Source organism: Poromitra crassiceps (genome assembly GCF_964638095.1).
Source record: "Poromitra crassiceps genome assembly, contig: HAP1_SCAFFOLD_1943, whole genome shotgun sequence".
Lineage (NCBI taxonomy): Eukaryota > Metazoa > Chordata > Actinopteri > Beryciformes > Melamphaidae > Poromitra > Poromitra crassiceps.
Genome location: NW_028150474.1, coordinates 1 through 19369, shown reverse-complemented (window position 1 = coordinate 19369; position 19369 = coordinate 1). Strand labels below are relative to the sequence as shown.

Sequence of the window (19369 nt, the reverse complement as noted above, 5' to 3'; positions counted from 1 at the left end):
AAGTTAAGTTTTGTTGGTGCAATCCAGCCTACTGTTTAACTCTCTTCTTGCTGTCAGTAACTGGGGGAAAGCTGACTGGCACTTTATCTTTATCTCTGTACAGCAGAGCCTTATGTCATTCAGATAGATGAGTCACACTTAAGTTAGCCATGGTACCTGGAATTCTACTGAGAGAACATCTTTACAAACTGCATCCAAGACTGTAATGTGCCTTCTTTAACTGGCAAACATTACACAATTCAATCCCTCAATAGATTTTCTGAATCAAATCAACTAAATAAACTTTACAATCCACTGGTAAGTTCTGCGTTCAGATGATCCAACAGGAAAATCTCAACTTTTCTAACTGTTTGGTTATTATTCCTTCATCTTCTACTAATTTTCCAGCTTCTAACACACAAAATAAAAAGGTGCTCGCTATCGCCCTACATGGTCACCAATAAACTCCTAACAATTCAGAATGGGTTTTGAATGATGCTGTAAGAGGTGTGTAATGTTAACCAGTGAAACAAGTCATTTTACCAGAACAAAGTTTACATATCAGGATTAACTTAAAGCATAACAGGATATGAATCCATTGTTATGAGAGTACTAACCTCATCGCTGTCTCCACCCTGCATGTTCCCGATGAATCGAGCTGCTCCTCTTTCTAGGGAAAAAATAATAAGTAATATTCACGTAAAATAAGCCAAGATGTTTCGACCTATAGGTCTTCTTCAGGGCTTAAAACCTTTAAAAAGGGGTTTTAAACCACAAAGAAGACTTATAGTTCCAAACATGTTGCCGTTTTTAACTATCTAGCCCAGGGGTGGCATTTTTTTTTTTTTTTTTTTTTACAGTGCACCTGAACGCAACATGCAAGATACCCGCTGAATAAAGGCGTTTACAGACTCGTCCGTCAGAGCCTCGCCCCGCCCTCCCCGTATGACGGCGGGTGGACGCCGTCATGCGGGGAGGGGACGCCATCGGCTGACGGGGGCTCCTCCAAAATGTAACTCAGCGGCGACGATACGTGCGTGACGTCAGCTGCACGAGAGTTGTGATTGGCCGTTGCCTTGGGCCGCATACGTATATCCGGTGACGCGCATACTGCGAGACGCATCCAACGCCGCCGCCATGATTGAAAGTTCTGGGTAAACAGCGAGATTACGTCATAGTAGTGCGCCACGACCCGCCTAGTGCACCCGAAGCCACCTAGTGTGTCGGAGGTTTACTGCAACCAACTCGCTGGCGCCGGCAGACGGCTCCAATTCGAGGCGGACGGACAAGTCTGTTGTGGCCTTTAGTGTCCAAATGTTCATGGCATTCTGGCCAATACTCCACTTCTGTTATAACATTTCAGTCTGCAATATGGAATATCTTTCAATAATCTTTATGACTAAAAGGCTGAAAGTAATCTCATGTGTAAGAAATGACTGTTCTACATTGAAGTAAAAATGTGAATAATTAACTTGTTGGTTTTGGATTTATTTAGCTTCAAGAGTGCATTTTTGTTCTTGTGTGACCCTCAACACAGGCTTTGAGAATCCCGGGCCACTTACTGATACTTATGCTGTCAGCGTTGTCAACGCTGAAGAAGGCCTGTTTGGCTGAAACGTCCGTTGTTGCTGACTGCCCAGATGATGGATTCAACTTTTGAAAGGACATTCAAGTGTGCTGGCTTTTCTCTCTCCTTCAAGTAACTATTCTGTGCCTTGCACCTGAGTTTTTAACGTTTGGTGAGTGTGCTCGCTATTACTTTTGTTGGATAAGACTGAATAATGACATCACAACTGTTAATTTAAAATGAGTTATTCCTCTAAACCTGGCTTCAAATGCCTCACATTTTTCGCGCCGGCGCCGTTCGGCCCCCAGCCCTCAGCAAAATCTGGCCCTCTGGTAGCGAGGACATTTTTTTTGTGGCCCTCTCTATCATCAAAGTTGCCCATCCCTGATTTAGCCACTATAATAAAGGATTTCTATCTCCTTCCAAAAGCCGAGATGAGATAAGCAACCGATCAGTAATGTAGAGAGCAGAGAGTGACGTCCGGAGGTGATTGTTGTTTGTCCATAATCTGCCTTTGTAAATGTTGCACACACACATTGAATATTCATTTGGATCAAGCCCTGGTCTGCGTACCTGCCATGGTGTTTCTGGTGGGTCGTGGTTTAGGAGGCCGGAACTCGTCCATGTCACTGTCCGAACCCTCGTCCTCCGGAACGTCCATGTCCGAGTCTTCATCTTTCACTGCAGAAAATAGATTGACACAGTGTGTTAGAGGGAGGGTGTGGAAGCACACAAAAAGGGTTGAGGTGATGTCATTACTGCTTTGCTTCAAGTGTGTCAGCCTGTGTGTTTGTCTCACAGGAGCTCCTCATCTGGTTCCTCTCGTCCTCCCTGAGCTTGTGCTGCATCATCCGCAGCATGTTTTCAGCCTCCTGGTGGTGGAGAGAGATGGACAGACAGACAGACAGACAGTCAGACAGGCAGACAGACAGACAGACAGTCAGACAGACAGACAGACAGACAGACAGACAGACAGTCAGTCAGTCAGACAGACAGACAGTCAGACAGACAGTCAGACAGACAGTCAGACAGACAGTCAGTCAGACAGTCAGACAGACAGACAGACAGTCAGTCAGACAGACAGACATACAGACAGTCAGTCAGACAGTCAGACAGACAGTCAGACAGACAGTCAGTCAGACAGTCAGACAGACAGTCAGACAGACAGACAGACAGACAGACAGACAGACAGACAGACAGACAGACAGAGAAATGCAACACAGGAGCCATCAAACGTTAACACGTTGAGTGCCATGGACGAGATATCTCGTCTTACATAATCCAACCGTTGAGTGCCAAAGACGAGATATCTCGTCTTACATAAACATTTTTTTTTTTTGATGGTGGGACATCAATCAACCCCTTTTACGTCTTCTATATCAATATTGGAGGAAGAGAATGTGTATAATCTATTTTACCGACCACTAAGTGGCGACAGTTCTCTCCAGACAGAGAGAAAGCCAGTCCGCGGGAGAAAGCCATTCTAATTTTCAAGGAAATAGCTGGGCGAAAACTCTTTCGATTTCACACACACACACACACACACACACACACACACACACACTCGAGTACCTTTGCGCATAAATAAGACCAGAATCGCAAAAGCTTCTTCAAAGCTCTCAGCCGACACCTCAAGAAACGAACGAGCCTGTTTCCAGACTCGCCCGAGAGCCGCCAGCAGCAGCAGCCCAGAGGAGCAGCAGCAGAGCGGAGTAGGCTGCCTCAAGATTGGAAGAAGGGGATCGCGAAGGAATTTCTCTCCCGTGTCTAACCCCCCCCCCCCCCCCTCGCCTCTCCTCTTCCCCGCTCCTGCGATTCCCTTCTATTTTTTTGGGATCTGTGAGGCAACAGAAACTCGCCTGTGACAAAACACTGCAAAGCCACACCTACGGAGGGAGGAGTTTGGAGACACACACACACACACACACACACACACACACACACACACACACACACACACAGACACACACACACACACACACACACACAAAACAGTATACAGACTTGTCCAAGGGCACCCATAATCACAGGCACGTGAGGTGGTTCTAAAAATCCATTTATCTCAAAACTCTCTGAAAATCTCTGAAACCATGCTGTACTCAACGGCTAATATCTACATAACTACTAACTCTACAAACTAACTCTTTTAGACAGAGAAAGCACACATTCTATTAGTTCTTTTTAGATGATTGGTGTTCACGAAGTCTTAACAGAAAAGAATCCTCGGCTCTTGTAAAATGAGCCAGAATCCTCAAAAAAAAAACCTGGCACAACTTACCTACAGCATTGAAAAAACGGCTGGCACTCAATGTGTTAAATGCACAAGCCAAGTCAACAACTTTTTCAACGTAAAGCCGGTCTTCACTCTTCTTGGTCTGATGGTGGAATTTCTCTCCCACTCATCAGAACAGACATCAGCCCCCATTTTCCACCAAAACTTGTTTTTCCCTTCAGTAAGTACCTGAGAACACCTCCTCCCTACGAAATATCTGCTCTCACTCTGAATCCCTTCGACCTCTCTTCTTAGCTCTTATTATTATTTATTTTCTAATCACTTTGCTCTTATGCTATCATCATCGTTGCAGGACTATTGTAGTCACTAAGACCCTGAACTTTGCCCTCCTTATTTTTGTTTGCGAGGAATTTTGAGTGATCTAGGAAATTGGAGCTTATTCTATGGTTGCACTTATCTGTAAGACATCTACAGCAGTGCTTCTGCAGACCAATGCTGGAGATAAACTGAAGAAAAATTCTGTTTTGGTATAACAGTTATTAGCAGTATACAAAAAGTCCTGTTGCTAATTGCTAATCATGCTAAACACACACACGCACCTCAAACCTCTCTTGCTCTAGTCGATGGTATTCCTCCAGCTGGGATTCCAGGAAGCTGAGGTTCCTGAACTTCTCCACGAAGGTCTCATACTGCTTCTGGAGCTCCTCCTCAATCTTCTCATATTCGTCCATGAATGCCGGCCTGAGAGATTGAGAGAGGAAGAGAGGCAAAGTACATTTCTCCCCATTTCTACAGCTATAACTTTGCTTTGTTTGTAGTTTTATTCATATGCAGAAGTCAGTGAGGAGATAAACAAAGACACAGTGGGAGTCTCCAGCAACATAATTATGCATTACAGCTTTTGCTCAAATACGTGCAGCAGTGGAAGAAAGAAATCTTCAATATGGCTGAAGCAGCTTGAATGGATTTTTTTTCCCCTTTCTTTTTTGTATTATTATTATTATTATTATTATTATTATTAATAAGATTTGCTGGCTATTCCTATGACATGTTTTGATAACAATGCCCATCTCAAAATGAAAATCACTTCAGTTTTGTTTATAGCTTCACTAAGGCAACTTTGCATTTTGGCGACAAACAAGTGGCAGCATGACATAACTGTTTGAATTTTGGAAGGCTTGAAGGACTTTATTACCCATGAATCATAGAGACACTGCGGAGCGCATTCAGAAACCACACCCAAAACTGGGGGAAACAAACCCCCCCCCCAATCCTGGCGTTCTCCTATGTCACGTGTTGCACACAAAGATCATATATACGGAAGATGAACACTCCAACTTACTTCCTTGACAGCTAGATCCACATTTTTCTTCTCGCCAATTCTCAATGGCTTCCTTGTTTTGCTCGGGAGTACAAAAAAACTTTAATTGGCATTTTTTTTTACATTTGTTGTCTGCGCAGCCCACCACGCAACAGCTTTTAGCTATGTTTAATTCAAGGAAAATGACGCCGGTGTATGGAACTGAATGGAGATCTTTCCCCCGTGATGGGCGTGGCCTATTTCACGCAGTGTCTCTATGTAATTTATTTTTCTTGGTGATTGGTAGGGTGGAGAAATGTTTTGGGAGTAGATTCAACCATTGCAGGTGAGTCCAGGTTTCTCTGGACAGAGAGCTCCCTCACTGATGTTCAAATGCCTCTTCTCTCTCTATCCACCAGCTGCAAATCCTGAACCAGACTGTGAACTGACCAAAGGTAACCTCCAGGGCCGAAAAATTAAGCCAAAGTGGAAGTGCCTTAAACTTGCATTCTTTCTAATGACCAAGAGGGGGCGACTCCAGTTGCTGCAAAAAGAAGTCTGATTGTATGGATAAGGGGAAATGACCCTACTTCTCACTTGATTTATGACCTCAGTAAACACTTTCCTAATGGGTTTATGGTGTCTCAATCGCTAATTTAAAGTCTTTCACAGCATGATGTTCATTTTGTAAATTATGATCCAAGTTGGAGTAAAACAAACAATAAAGCAAAATGTGTTCTGGGGTGTGATTGACAGGTTGCTTGTCCAGTGAACACGCAACTACCCAATCATGGACCAATGGTCTTGCACTAACTGCTTTTTGCTAGAAAAAAACCAAGATGGCGACAGCTAAAATGCTAAATTCGAAGCTTCAAAACAGGAGTCCACAAACAATGGGTGACATCACGGTGGCTATATATCCATATTTTTATAGGGTCTATGGAACTGACCTGACACTCTGCAGGGTCTGCAGCCTCTTCTGGTTCCTCTCCAGCTCCTGCTTCTTCTTTTCTATCTTGGCCTCCAGACTGGTCTCATCAGACACCACGTTATTCAGCATGTCCTTGGTCTTCTCCTCAGTTTCCTACAAAGTCAACACAAAGATGCAAGGACATTTTCCACTTTGTTAAAGGTGCGATGTGCAGTATTTAACATCAATAAACCACATTAATTTTGATACATCAATATAATTATTGTAAACAAACAAGACCATCACTCAAAAGACTTTCAGTTTCTACCGGCATCTAAAGTGCATTTTACATAGTGTGTCACCAGATTCATTGCATTTCAGACCCTGAATATCATCACAGAAAACAGACTGCAGGATAAGGGAATCAAATCAAAAACACATACCAACACCTCCTGGATGGCTGCTCTCAGGGCCTTTTCAGTCTCATTGATCTCCAGCGGCCTAGCAATGGCTGCAGTTCTCATTTCCTGAGGGAGACAGAAGACAAAGACAGACAGAAGACAAAGACAGAAGAGTCAAATTAATTGCTGGCTCCATTGTCACTGCTGTCTTTTATTATACTGGGAACTGGCAACTGCACAGAAGGTATCATCAGAGAGCTGCGTGTATTATATATGTATATATAAAGTGGTACAGCCAAGTGTAAGGCCAGTGTAAAGAAGTGATTACTATATTTACTCAGATTGGCTGTGTAAAGAAACTACAAAAAAGTCAGAGGGCTAAGACAATTCCCTGCAATATTCAATAACACGTAAGTTAACACGAAGTTCTGAAATACAGTAATAATGCTTTTCAGACGCATATATCATGCTACGTTGACATTTTCATTATTATTCTGCTGTACTTTCAACTGTTTTTCTGCCTCATTTGAATGTTTTTCAAATCATGTTTCTAAAAGGACTTTGAGTTGTATGAATAAATTGCTTGATGAATAAATTTGACTTGTCTCTCCAGTGTTTTTCCCTCTTTTTAGAGAAATTGCACCAAAACGGACTTTTCGATTGTCATTCTGCTAAAGTAAAATGTTTCCTGTGTTGCATTATTTTGATTTCTCTAGATCAAGGAAAACAGTGCAGTTGTTGTTGTGTGTGTTGTGTGTGTTGTGTGTGTGTGTGTGTGTGTGTGTGTGTGTGTGTGTGTGTGTGTGTGTGTGTCTTCCCTCACCCTCAGGTCCACCTCCTTGCCCAGTAAGTCGTACAGAGACGCTCCTATAGACGTGATCTCTGATGCCAGCTGCCGAGCGCCTTTAAGGTCTGAAACCTGTGGTGAAGACAAACACAAATTTAACATTTGACTGAAATCAGTCTGTAGACTGAGCTCTGCCACCTGTGTAATTTCTGCTTCACACATAGCTGTAGCGAACCCTGCTTCAGAAAAAATCTAACTGATCCAACTAAACAAACTACAGTATACCTGAATATAAAAACAAACAAATACTGTGAAAGCCTGTCTTTCCATTGGAAAAATGACTATGATTCCTATGAGAGATCGTTGATGACATTTGGAGCTGTTCAAACCATTTTTAGTCATAGTGTATAAAAATATGGATGCAGCCACCGTGACGTTACCCATTGGTTTGTGGACTCCCATCTTGGTCATTTGGAGCCAGAAGCAGCTAGCGTGAGACCAGGGGTTTCCCACAGAGCCGCCTGGTATTGGTCCATGATCGGCAAGCTGCACGATCACTGGACAGGCGACCTGTCAATCACGCCCCAAAGCATACTCTGCTTTATCGTCTATTTTACTCTAAATTGGACCTGATTTAGAAAATGAACACCGTGCTGTATTGAAGAAGACTTGAAACTAGCGATTGAGACCATAAACACATTAGGAAAGTGTTTATATTACATTAAATTATGTCATTTAGCAGACGCATTTGTCCAAAGCAACTTACAACAAGTACAGCAACGTATTAGGAAAACTGATTAGAAAAGGGTTTACTACTAGTCATTCTCCCATTGAAAAATCAGACTTCTTTTTGCAGCCAGTGGAGTCGCCTCCTGTTGGCCATTAGAAAAAATTGCAGGTTTAAGTTACTTCTGCATTGGCTTCGTTTTTCAGAGGTTGCTCCTTGTTTTTTGGCCAATAATATGAAAAGAACGTCTTCATCTGCAGTAAAAAAATAAATGGGTGAAGCCACTGCAGAGAGCGGTGCTGAAGTCCAGCTCACCCGTGAGCCCAGGTCCAATTTGAACTTGCTGTTGTCCTCCTCCGCCTGGCCTCCCAGAGCCATCTCCTTGGTCTTCATGGCACTGTACAGCACCGAGGTGATCTTCAGCAGCTCTTTCACCGCATAGCCGTCGGCCTGGTAGAGACGCTTGGTGTTCAGCTTGATGTGAGCTTTAGTTGCCTGCAGCCAGGTGAAATGAGGGTTAAATCAGATTACGGTAGCTGACTAAGAGCAGGCTTGACGTCTAAAACAGCCACAGAGATTAAAAGAGAAATCCACCATAAAACACTATATTGGTGATGTACGTTGCATTTCTGGGCCCATTTAGTTTGGTGTGTTTCTCTTGTTCCTGTGGATAATTGTCGAATTTATAATTTTCTATGTTATATGTCCAAACAGCCATCTTTGATTGAAAGCAACAAGTTCAATCACGCCCTTTCTTCTGAGGGTTGTTGAAAGGCATTCTGGGAAACGTAGTAAATCAATAAGCCATGCAGCAGTAGATGAGGCACGTTGAAGGAAAGTGGGCTCACCAAAAATGTAGCCTAAGTGACAAAACTTCATCACAAAATAACTGCTGAAATGTATTGAACATCACTGACGTCTGATATCTACTTGTGTTAGAATAACTGCATGTGGATTGTTCCTTTAAATTGTACACTCTGTATAGAACTGAGACATGAAGGACATCACCATGAATTGGGCCACAGCCTTGATGAAGAATATTCTGTCTGACTCTGTATCCACATCAGTGGGAATATCCATCTGAGGCTCATATCTGCATGGACAGAGAATGAGAGGGAACGATAGAGAGCAACAGAGATACAAAAAAACAAAAACAAACACACATCCAATCTAAACCAGGAAGTAGAAAAGTACAAAAGCAGACAGCATAGACCAGACCGGCACATACGGGTACTCTTGGTGGATAGAACACCTCAGTAGAGATGTTGATGCAATTTGATGTGCGTTTACCTGAGCATTTTGACGAATTTGACGAGTTTGTATGCATTCATTTTGTGTTACTTAATTACTTAAGTCTTAGCTAATTCTCCACATTATCCTGGTCCTCCATATACTTAATGATAAATGCAAAATAAATAACTGCAACTGTGAACTGTTCCCATCAAAAATGCTGGTTCCTTGTGACTTTAACTATTTCCACATTTATAGGCGACATTTAATACACCTTGGTAGAGGCTTTCATTGTACTTTTGTTCAAAAGCACAGCACAGCCTTACATCTTTATGAGCCATATCACAGCACAGGCGTACCTCTTTATGAGCCATATCACAGCACAGGCTTACCTCTTTACGAGCCATATGAGGATCTCTGCCACCAGGGTGAAGTTTGGTGTCCTGAAGTTCTCCATGGATATCAGGCGAGGATAGCCCAGCGCCCGCATCATTTCAGTGAAATCTGACAAAGAAAATGACGAAAAGAAGCGCTGGTTAATTGTTAACATAATGACCAATATAGAGTACATTTTAAAGGGATACAAAGATCCACATCCCGTCCAGTAGCAGTGGTTCTCAACCTTTTTGAGCCGCGACCCACAAGAACCTTTAGGCTGGGGTCCGTGACCCCCTCCCGCTGCTGCCAAACCAAACGACGACTTCCTAGTGTGCAGGCATTCACACACTGATTTCACACACTCACTGAAATCTTTTTTTATACAGTTTATATATTATATAGCTTTATATACAATACTTAAATCATAGGTGTGGGAGATTTGATCATCATGGGAATAAAATTATTTTATTTTATTTTTTATTCTTTTTGAGACTACCATCCCGTGGTCCCCCCCCCCCCCCTGTAATAAGAAAAACCCTTATTACATGAAATGGGAGCTACTTACTTCTCAAGTCTCTGAAGGACATTTCGACTGCTGGCTCTGGACTTCAACATGCAGATTCCTCTAGCAAAACAGAGAGAGTACAATAAGTAAGTGGACAGTAAGTGTGTGTGTGTGTGTGTGTGTGTGTGTGTGTGTGTGTGTGTGTGTGTGTGTGTGTGTGTGTGTGTGTGTGTGTGTGTGCGAGAGAGAGGTTGTTAAGATGTAAAGAAATATGCCCTCTACATTATCAACTCATTATCATGGGTTAACACACACACACACACACACACACACACACACACACACACACACACACACACACACACACACACACACACACACACACACACACACACACACACGACATTCTGAAATGTGTTGATGGTATCATACCATCAACACATTTCAGAAAATGAAATATTGTTGTGTTGAAACGGCCTATACATCGAATAGAAGAAATCAGGGGAACAGCAAAAACAGTGGAAAGCAAGATAACATCATCCGGAAATCATTCTGTGTTAGATAAATAACTGATGTAAAAATAAAAATAATAATAACTGATGTATTGTATGCTTGACATATTAACCCTTGTGTCTTGGTAATGCACACTGGACCTAAATCCCAATGGAGACAGATTATGTCCTTTATCTACAGTACAGTAGAATGTATCGTTCCATTTTTTTCATTGTCTTTATTAGTAGGCTCACCTATCAACATGGGAGCAACATTTTAGTCCTACTCAGAATTTTAGGCCTTTTAAATTGACATTTAAGGGTTGCAAAGTTTTCATACTCACCTAACTAACGCTAGCCTAGTAAGCTAGCGTTTGCTAGTTTGCGGTTTAGCGAACTGAAGCCAAAAAGCTATCACTTGTTAGCTAACTAGCTACCGTTGTAAGAACCATACGAACCAAGAAATGTGTAGTTTGTTAGGAAACCCACTATTTCTCAAGAGAATTTAGTCTTAATTACCTTCAGTAGCTGCTGGTAAGGTCACTCTGTAGTGTTGTTGCTACGCAACCTGGGCTGGGGATACGAGGCTCGCTCTCTTATGGGTTAAAGCCCACTGACGCCAAAATCAATACAAAAACCTGTCCGTTTTACTGTTGTCTTGCTTGTCGTCAGTAAGTGCGCCCGACTGCTATAGCATGACTTTAGACATGTCAGTGGGGTCTTTGGTCATATTCTGGCTAAAAACCGAAGCACAGACCACGTACGTGTCTTGTTTATTTACAAAATTCACATCCGCTCTCAGTGCTTTGAATGGAAGCTGGGTTACCCCCAGTTCACCGGTCAAGACACATACAGTAAAACCTATCACTTCCGGTAACACTTCCGGTAACTTTCAAAATAATACCCATATTAATGAAATCGTTTCAACAGTTTGTTTATTCTTTCTTGCTTCCTTTTAATCATACAAAAATACCATTTACCAAGATGAAACTAAAGAATGTATTTAATGTATTTTCTGTAGTAGAAATACCGCCCCCCCCCAAAAAAAACATACCAACTTGGAGGAGTGTCTATCTATTCTATATTATCTTATAATTATAATTCCAAACAATGTATTGGGGAATTGGTTTAGGAAGTCATTTTCAGCCTCATACATTATGGGAGCACCAGTATTCTGTCAAGAAATACCATGCACAATAACACATTAAAGACAGTTAAAGTATGCTATCTCTTCATATTAAATTTGCTTCATTTCCGGTTTTATTCTGGCTAAATCTGGTGGTTTGATGCAGTTCTCTGGCGGCCCCTCCTGTCTCTCTCCACACGTAATTAACAGTATTGTATTATTGTAAGCCTATTCTTACCGACTGCAGGTGAAAAGACAATCTATTGAAAAACGGGAGAGGCGAGCCTCTGCTCTGAGCCAGTGGCTTCCCCATATTTATCAAATCCCTTTATGCAATTGTGCATAGGCTAATCCCCCCCACCACATATGCAGAGTGAAAGGTCATCATAGTAGCCCTGCTAATTTATTTTTCCTTCTGGAGCCTATGGTTTGAGTTCATTTAAATAACGTTCATAAAACTTCCCAGTCGTCAGTCAACTAAACATCAGTGAATGTAAATCATCTGTCAACATTGCCATCTAATTTCATAGCTGCATTAAAGTGAAACAAATTTCAAAATAAACCTGAGTAATAAGACCACAACCTGCTGTATTAAATACAGTAATTTTTTTAGGCTTTAAAAATAGAACGATTAATGGGTTTTCAGACTTTAAGAATTGACAGATACCCTGAAATAAATGAAAACATCTTCACTTTAAATAAAGTAAATTAATTTGTGATCGATTACTCCAACTGAAAATCCCCCTTATTAAACACTACAGTGAATATCCAAAACAAACAAACAGAAAGCATCATCCGTAGAGTAAGAAGCAATCATTCTGGGACAGCAAGTTTATTACACAAAGGTCTCATAATCATTAAAGACCAACATATGGAACATTTTAATACCATTAAGTGAACCACAAAATAGACAAACTCAAGACGTTTACACAGATCAAATTTGTCAGAAATAATTTGACAATTAAGACAAGATTCAACATGCAAACAGTGAGGATCCAAAAACGGAATAAATTAAGTTGTGATTGATTACTCCAACTGAAAAGCCCAAATTTGTTTAGAAATAATTTGACAATTAAACAAGATGCAACATACAAACAGTGAGGATCCAAAATTATGTTGCAAAAGCTACTTAAAAGTATTTTTTATTGAACACATTAGAACACTAGAACACAAAAAAAGAAAGCCTTTGTATATAACTGATTTTAACCTCTAGTTGAACTAGAGGTTAAAATCAGTTATGTACAAAGGCTTTTTTTTTTTTTGGTTGCCATCCCAAACAACTGTTATTTTTTCATTTCACTTCCCAACAAAATAGACAGCTCAGCTCTCTTAACAACTATAGTGTTTGGTCATCTCTGACAGTGGCAGTGTGCCACTTGTTTATAATTAAACTGTAACTATATTTTATGACAGCTCGGAAGAAGAAAAAAAGCAATTTATGACAAGTTTGGGGAGGAGGGTCTAAAAGAAGGCCTCCCATCGGAGTTTTGGGGAAATGGAGCTTGGTCATCTGGATAGGTCTACCATGGGAACATAAGGGTAAGAGCTATGGAGGATAGCATCCGTATCCTTGTTGAAATGCCTCACATCACACCACTTGTCATTGCATTTGTTCAGACCAATTAACCAATTAATTTAATCAACCTAAAGCTCTTGAGAACAGCAGGGTCAGTGTACCGTTTGAGTCCAGTTAGCTCGTGCTACTTCACGCAGAGAAATAAGCAGAAGGTACCAAGTGCTTTGTTGGTCACTGAGGGAAATCTGGGAAGAAAAATATATATATACCTTTCCATTACTGTACATCTTTAAAATGCCTTCACAAACTGCAAACTGTCCTTACTCAAAATACTAGGAAGTATTTAATAACTAAGCCATTATGGTCCTATGATGATTCAATGGATCGTATTATCTGGTTTTAAGGGTAACTCCTGCAGAGCTGGATGTGGTGTTGAACTCATCAGAACCAGACCAGGAACCTTCAGGTATGCTACAATTTCAGAGCATAAAGTGAAACATGTAGGCTATATGCTTATTGCTTTCACATTAATGTGCTTTATGAGATTATCAGTAGGACTGCACAATACAGTTTAAAGTGGAGATGAAGCAGTTTGATTGTAATTTTTTTGTATTTGCATTTAACCTCAGACAAGACAAGACAGGACACTGCACTCCTCCTTAAATGAAGTTTGCTGTGAAGCTTTTGTACAGAGGCATGTTTTTGTTTTTACGTCTTCATATTATACTTGCAGTTATTTAGGCAATGTTGAATTCTATTCGTGGACAAATAGGTTACATGTAACATCACGTTAGCATTATATTCACTAAATCTAGCTTCAAACAGCTATTTTTTTCCCAGCTGTATGGAGTGAGTTGTCGCAAATGTCACTCAGACATCAAAGATATTTGCAACATTGTCTTTTTGGTTGTTGTTTTTTGCACTAACACTAGGAGTCACCTAAATTAACAATTTTCAAATAGGGGCTTTAATCTGTGCTCTAATATTTGGATTATTACAGAAGTCTTTAGGTTAGCTGTACTGACAAATTCACAAAGCTGTAGAAAGACACTTTCTGTTCAATCCACAATTTATCAGTAAAAGGTTGTCCCATACTTCTTCTATTCTCTATTCTATGGTAAAACAGTGACACCTCTACGGCTGAGACAGAAGGCTGATGATGACCTGCTAACTGAGAAAACCTCTAAAAGTAATGCAGTTAGCTGGACTGCCCCGTTACACTGGAGGGGTCTGGCTCGCATTTCAGCTTCAGCGGCGGCTCTGTGGCATCTGACGCAGGCACGAGGGAGGATGACTGAGGAGGGGTGGGGCTGTCAAAGCCCTTATCCATCCTCCCGTCTCCGTTCACCCTCTCCTCGCCGTGCCCTGGCGGGGACTCGTGCGTGCGCATGTGCTTGGCCAGGTGGTCGTTGCGCATAAACACTCTGGGGCACAAGGCACAGCTGAACTTCTTGGCACCAGTGTGCGTCTGCAGGTGGCGCTGCAGTTCATCAGAGCGAGTGAAGCGCTTCCCGCAGAAGAGCCAGTTGCAGACGAACGGCCGGTCCCCGCTGTGCCAGCATAGGTGAGCCTTCAGATGGGATGTCTTAGCGTAGGCGTTGCCACAGTTGTGCATGTGCTTCCTCCTGCTGTCGTCCGTACTCTGACCGCTGTATGGAGTGGATGTTCCTCTTCACTCTGTCCTCCAACGAAGAGCTGGAAGCGCTCTCCAGCTTCATGTTGCTACAGGAAGGAAAGGTAAGCGTTAGTGAAACTCAAACATATACCAGGTAAAATAAGAAGTAGAGCACGGGCTGTCTTTCCTTATTTCATGATTATCCATATTAGCTGACGCACCAAAAATAAACATCAGAATCCTGTTTTTTGTGGATGTGGCGACGACACAACTAAATACATTAAAAATCGTCACTGATTATCTGCGTGTCTCTATGTTACCCAGGACTTACTGGATGAAGCCAGGATGGCGGTCATGCTTAGTACTTTGTTCCCGCTGCTTCTCCTGGTCATCTCGCCTCTTGTTTCTTTTGATGTTATCCTCTCTGTCCTCCTCTCTCTGCTTGGCAAAGTTCATCATCTCCTCCCTCTTCCGCTCCAGCTCTTCAGCAGAGAGTTGCCTACAAATAAACAGGAAGACATTATGGTGAAACACAGTGGAATGGATTCAATGATTAACCAAGTAGATCTGGCGATATGGGTTGAAATAAATATCCCAATACAGATTTTTCTCAATATGAATATATATATATCACACCTAGCCATCTCGCACGCTACGCGCAATCGATTCCTAGGCTTGGCCGCGTGTCCTGCAGCTCACATTCAGCTCGGCTGCTGTGTGGCCTTGCCTGCCGTATTGGCACGTGCACAATTGGCTCTTTCCCACCACATTTTACAGCCCTGCACAGCCCATCACCACTCGCCTCTACTTGTTTCAACTCGATGGACGTTCTGTTTCGACCGCCGTTCATCTGCCCCCGCCCACCCCCGCCCGTCATAGCGATATCTGCATATCTGTCCTTCGCTTATAGCCGAAGTAGGCTATAACATAACATTACAATTAAATCCATCCACAGAACTTTTAAACTGTTTATGAAATACTGGTGCCTCTAAATGACCTACAGTGTACATGGGCGAATGTGACAATCGACCAGGAGAATGGATATCACTCACAGGCATGGGCTGCGCTGTGCGGGGACGGGAGAGGCGCAACAGAGTGAAGCCTCTACCCCGCGGCCTCTAGGCAAGACCGCGGCTTCACCAAACACCCGCTGCGGCCTAGCGGAGCGCTGCAGCCTCCACTCAGCTACAGAGCTCCCTGAGCGAGCAGCGGACTTTTTTCTCAGACAATTGAACACCCGCCACGATTTTATTTCACCGGAGGCAAAGGCAGCAATACAAAGACTGATGGAAATATACATAACAGAAGAGAAGCCCACTAAACTGGTATGCAGCCGCCAGCATTGCATATGACAGTCAGTAGACAGAGTAAACACGATTCTGCCTGACCAATCAGTCGTCTACAATGTTTTCACGTCACCGTATGAACCCGGGTTCGCAGAATAGAACCCCGACGAGGCAGGGACGAAAAGTAGCACGACTCAGCCCCAAATCAAACCGGGCTGGGCCGGTTTTTACCGATGGGATGAGACCATTTATCGAGTCGAGCGGAGCGGGACCGCGCTACTACCTGCGGTGGAATTGGGCCAAATGTCTCCCACAGTCTCTCTCCCCCTCTCTCTCTCCCCCCTGCCCTCTCTCTGCCTGAGTCTCTTGTGAGCCTCAGACTGATGACATCACTGATGACATCAGTGTGTGTCTGTCTATTGTGTGTATATATGTGTGTGTGTGTGTGTGTGTGTCTCTCTCTCTTGTGTGTGTATATGTGTGCATCACTGATGATGTCACAATGCCTCTGACATCACTGATGATGTCACAATTTATAACATCACTGACGATGTCACAATTTATGACATCACTGATGTCATCAGTGAGACAGATAGAGGCACAGAGCCACAGCTCCCTATACTGATGATGATAAGGCACATGTATGCAAAATGACATGTAAATAATTTCAAATATTCCTTGAAATGTTTTGTCAGAGTAAGAAAAAAAATGCTTATGTTGTCATCAATTTAGATGCCAGAATTGTGTCACAATAACCATAGCATCACAATATGTTCCCAATTAAAGATGATAGACAATAATATTGAAATCTCGCCCGGTGATAATACAAGTTCAGTGTTAACTCTGTGGATTGTTACTTGGATCTGTGGTTGTTTTGTCGGTGGTAGCGGTCCTGTGGACTGGGAGCTCGTTGCTGGACCTTCCTGTCGGGTCTGTTTGAGGAGTGGTTCTCCCTGTTGATCCTGTGAGGTGATCGGGAGCGGCTCCTCTCGTGGCGTCCTGAGTGAGCAGAGGACTGGTGATGTCTTCCAGCAGGGACCTGAGAAGAGATTTCACAGTTAGGACTTGGTAGTGTGCTGCTACAGTGAGTTGAGCAACTGAAACTGCAGGATGCATCTGAATTACATGTACATGATTACGATAGCAGTGGTATTACCAGACACTGGTTTGCTGCTCTCTTACCTGTAGCCCATAGCTTGAAACATGGTGAGAATGAGATTTGGCAGCGACTGAAGATTCATCTTTTGGATGTGACCTGAGAACAGATGATAGACCCTAATTACAAACTGCTTCCACTTGAATGAGACACAAGTTTAACTAAATGAAGCTAGATGTCTCTTAGACCCCATTTACACCCGATATCGCTTAAACACATAAAAATGCAACTGTGAATGCACCCACGCCGCACTGAGGATGGATTGTAGTCCAATCGCCTAAATCTAACTGCTACAACTTTGATTGATAATTGAGATCAAATACCTGTATTTTTGGTCATTTTCCTCCTCTGCACTTGAACTTGTGCTCCTTCTCTTATGCTTCTTCTCCTTTCTCCGCTCTTTGTCTCCCTTCTTCTCCTTCTTCCTCTTCTTTTTCTTGTCTTTCTTTCCAAGATTCTGGCGCAGCTGTGAGAGATCAGACAGATGTTTAGCCTCTCTCCACTATTTTCACACTAGCAGCTTCTCAGTCATGCACCAAGAGAACACAGAGACTACTAAATCATGGTTGCAATATTGTACCCTTTTTCTACCTTGACTGTTGTTATCTTGTATTAACAAAGTTAGTGGAAACATTGTTGAAAGAAATTTCACTAGCAGTGACACTGATACCAGTGACCACTGATTGCAGACAAAAACTAGATTCAAATGTTGATTACTTACAATAAGTTAAATCTGTAACTTTTGTTTGGAACAAAAACAAGGTCTAACATTTGCTGTCAACATCCAACACATATAAACACTTCAAAACAGTTACACAATCATTTTACCAATTCTTTGATTTTCTTCATCTTCACTGGATTATTCAAGACTTCTCTCTCTTGTTCTTCCTCCCGTTTCCTTAAGACAAAAACAAAACATAAATTAGATGATTTGCACAGGGACAGAACATAATAAAATTATCTGGCCTATGTGTGACTTTAATAGGATTTGGGAAGTGTACAAGCTACAAGAAGGAACATGACTAACCTGATTTCAAACAGGGGATCTTCCCTAATCTTGGCAGCCAGGTCGAGGTTGGAGGCAGGGGTGGTAGGGTTGAAGATTGAGCCAGGCAGGAGGCCGGTTTGGGCGGATGGACCGCTCTCAGCCTCCTCATACTGCTCAGTGATCTGCCTGTCGATGGGACGTCCCAGCAGATACTCGTCCCTGGACACCTGACCACTGGGGCCCTGGTACATCCAGTCGGTCATCCTATACACACACACACACACACATTTGAATACCTTTATTTGTGTTCCCATTTAGACAAAAAATCCTTGAACACAAACAATAATAGATGCACAATCAATGGGAAATCTTATAGTGACAGATGTATCTAGTCTGAATCTATGGATAAAGGAAACAGCGCCTCCTCCAAATGTGGCGACTGCCAATTATTGCAAAAATAGAGCAGAATTTGGCCAGAGCCTTGGCTCTCGGTCTGGGCAGTCCTGCCCTCTGCACTGCAGGCCACTTACGACCAGCCTATGGACATTACCAAGGCTTCCAAATATGAAAACAATGGGGCAAGATTAACGTTAAATAAGTGTATCCAAAGTCTGCATTGATTCATTTCAGAATTAACCCAACTGTATCATGTCATCAGGGCAAGCCAATCAGAGGTAACATAGACTGTCTTGTCAAGTACAGTAACATTAGTGGGATCCTGGCCGACTCCACGGTCCACTGTCTTTAAAGCGATCAGGACGGGGAAAAAAGTTTAACTAATATGAATGTAGTTGAACTACCAGCAAGCTGCTGCAAAGTGTAGTTAAACTACGTCGTTCAAATACATGCAATGTAACGTTAGTACTTCGTGCAGCGAGGCTGAGGGCGTTTACAACAGCTAAGCATAACGTCTAGCATAACATTTAGTCTGTAACCAACGTTAGCTAGCTAGCTCTCATTAGTTTAGTTGACTAGTCATCTAACGACCAACCAACCGAATGAGAGCTAGCTAACGTTACAGACGGTTAATAACGATACGGTTATCTGTTGTAAACGCCATCATCCTCGCCTCCAGACAGAAAGTGCTAACGTACATTTATACATCTATACATTGCATGTATTTGCCGTTTTCATAAAAGTCCATCTGAAACACCGAGAAAGAAAAAGCAGCTAC

The 19369-nt window shown here is 42.4% G+C and overlaps 2 protein-coding genes across 2 annotated transcripts; both read right to left on the bottom strand.

Annotated features, from left to right (window-relative positions):
- Nucleotides 1-596: 596 nt before the first annotated feature.
- LOC310772093 (clusterin-associated protein 1 homolog) lies at nucleotides 597-11174 on the bottom strand (the record flags this gene model as incomplete). The annotated part of the gene is made up of 12 exons (XM_083664557.1): nucleotides 11028-11174; nucleotides 10078-10137; nucleotides 9527-9638; nucleotides 8913-8997; nucleotides 8220-8399; nucleotides 7214-7309; nucleotides 6433-6516; nucleotides 6030-6163; nucleotides 4379-4520; nucleotides 2346-2418; nucleotides 2120-2227; nucleotides 597-649 (listed from the first exon to the last, which is right to left on the bottom strand). Coding segments are annotated over exons 2-12 (1089 nt in total), but the record flags the coding sequence as incomplete, so codon positions are not given.
- Nucleotides 11175-14606: 3432 nt separating this feature from the next.
- Nucleotides 14607-18458, bottom strand: LOC310772094 (pre-mRNA-splicing factor CWC25 homolog; the record flags this gene model as incomplete). The annotated part of the gene is made up of 7 exons (XM_083664558.1): nucleotides 14607-14872; nucleotides 15097-15264; nucleotides 16909-17090; nucleotides 17234-17306; nucleotides 17531-17673; nucleotides 18036-18105; nucleotides 18235-18458. 7 exons carry the CDS (start codon nucleotides 18456-18458, stop codon nucleotides 14737-14739), a joined length of 996 nt encoding a protein of 331 aa, XP_083520684.1. The 3' UTR covers nucleotides 14607-14736.
- Between the last annotated feature and the right edge of the window lie 911 nt (nucleotides 18459-19369).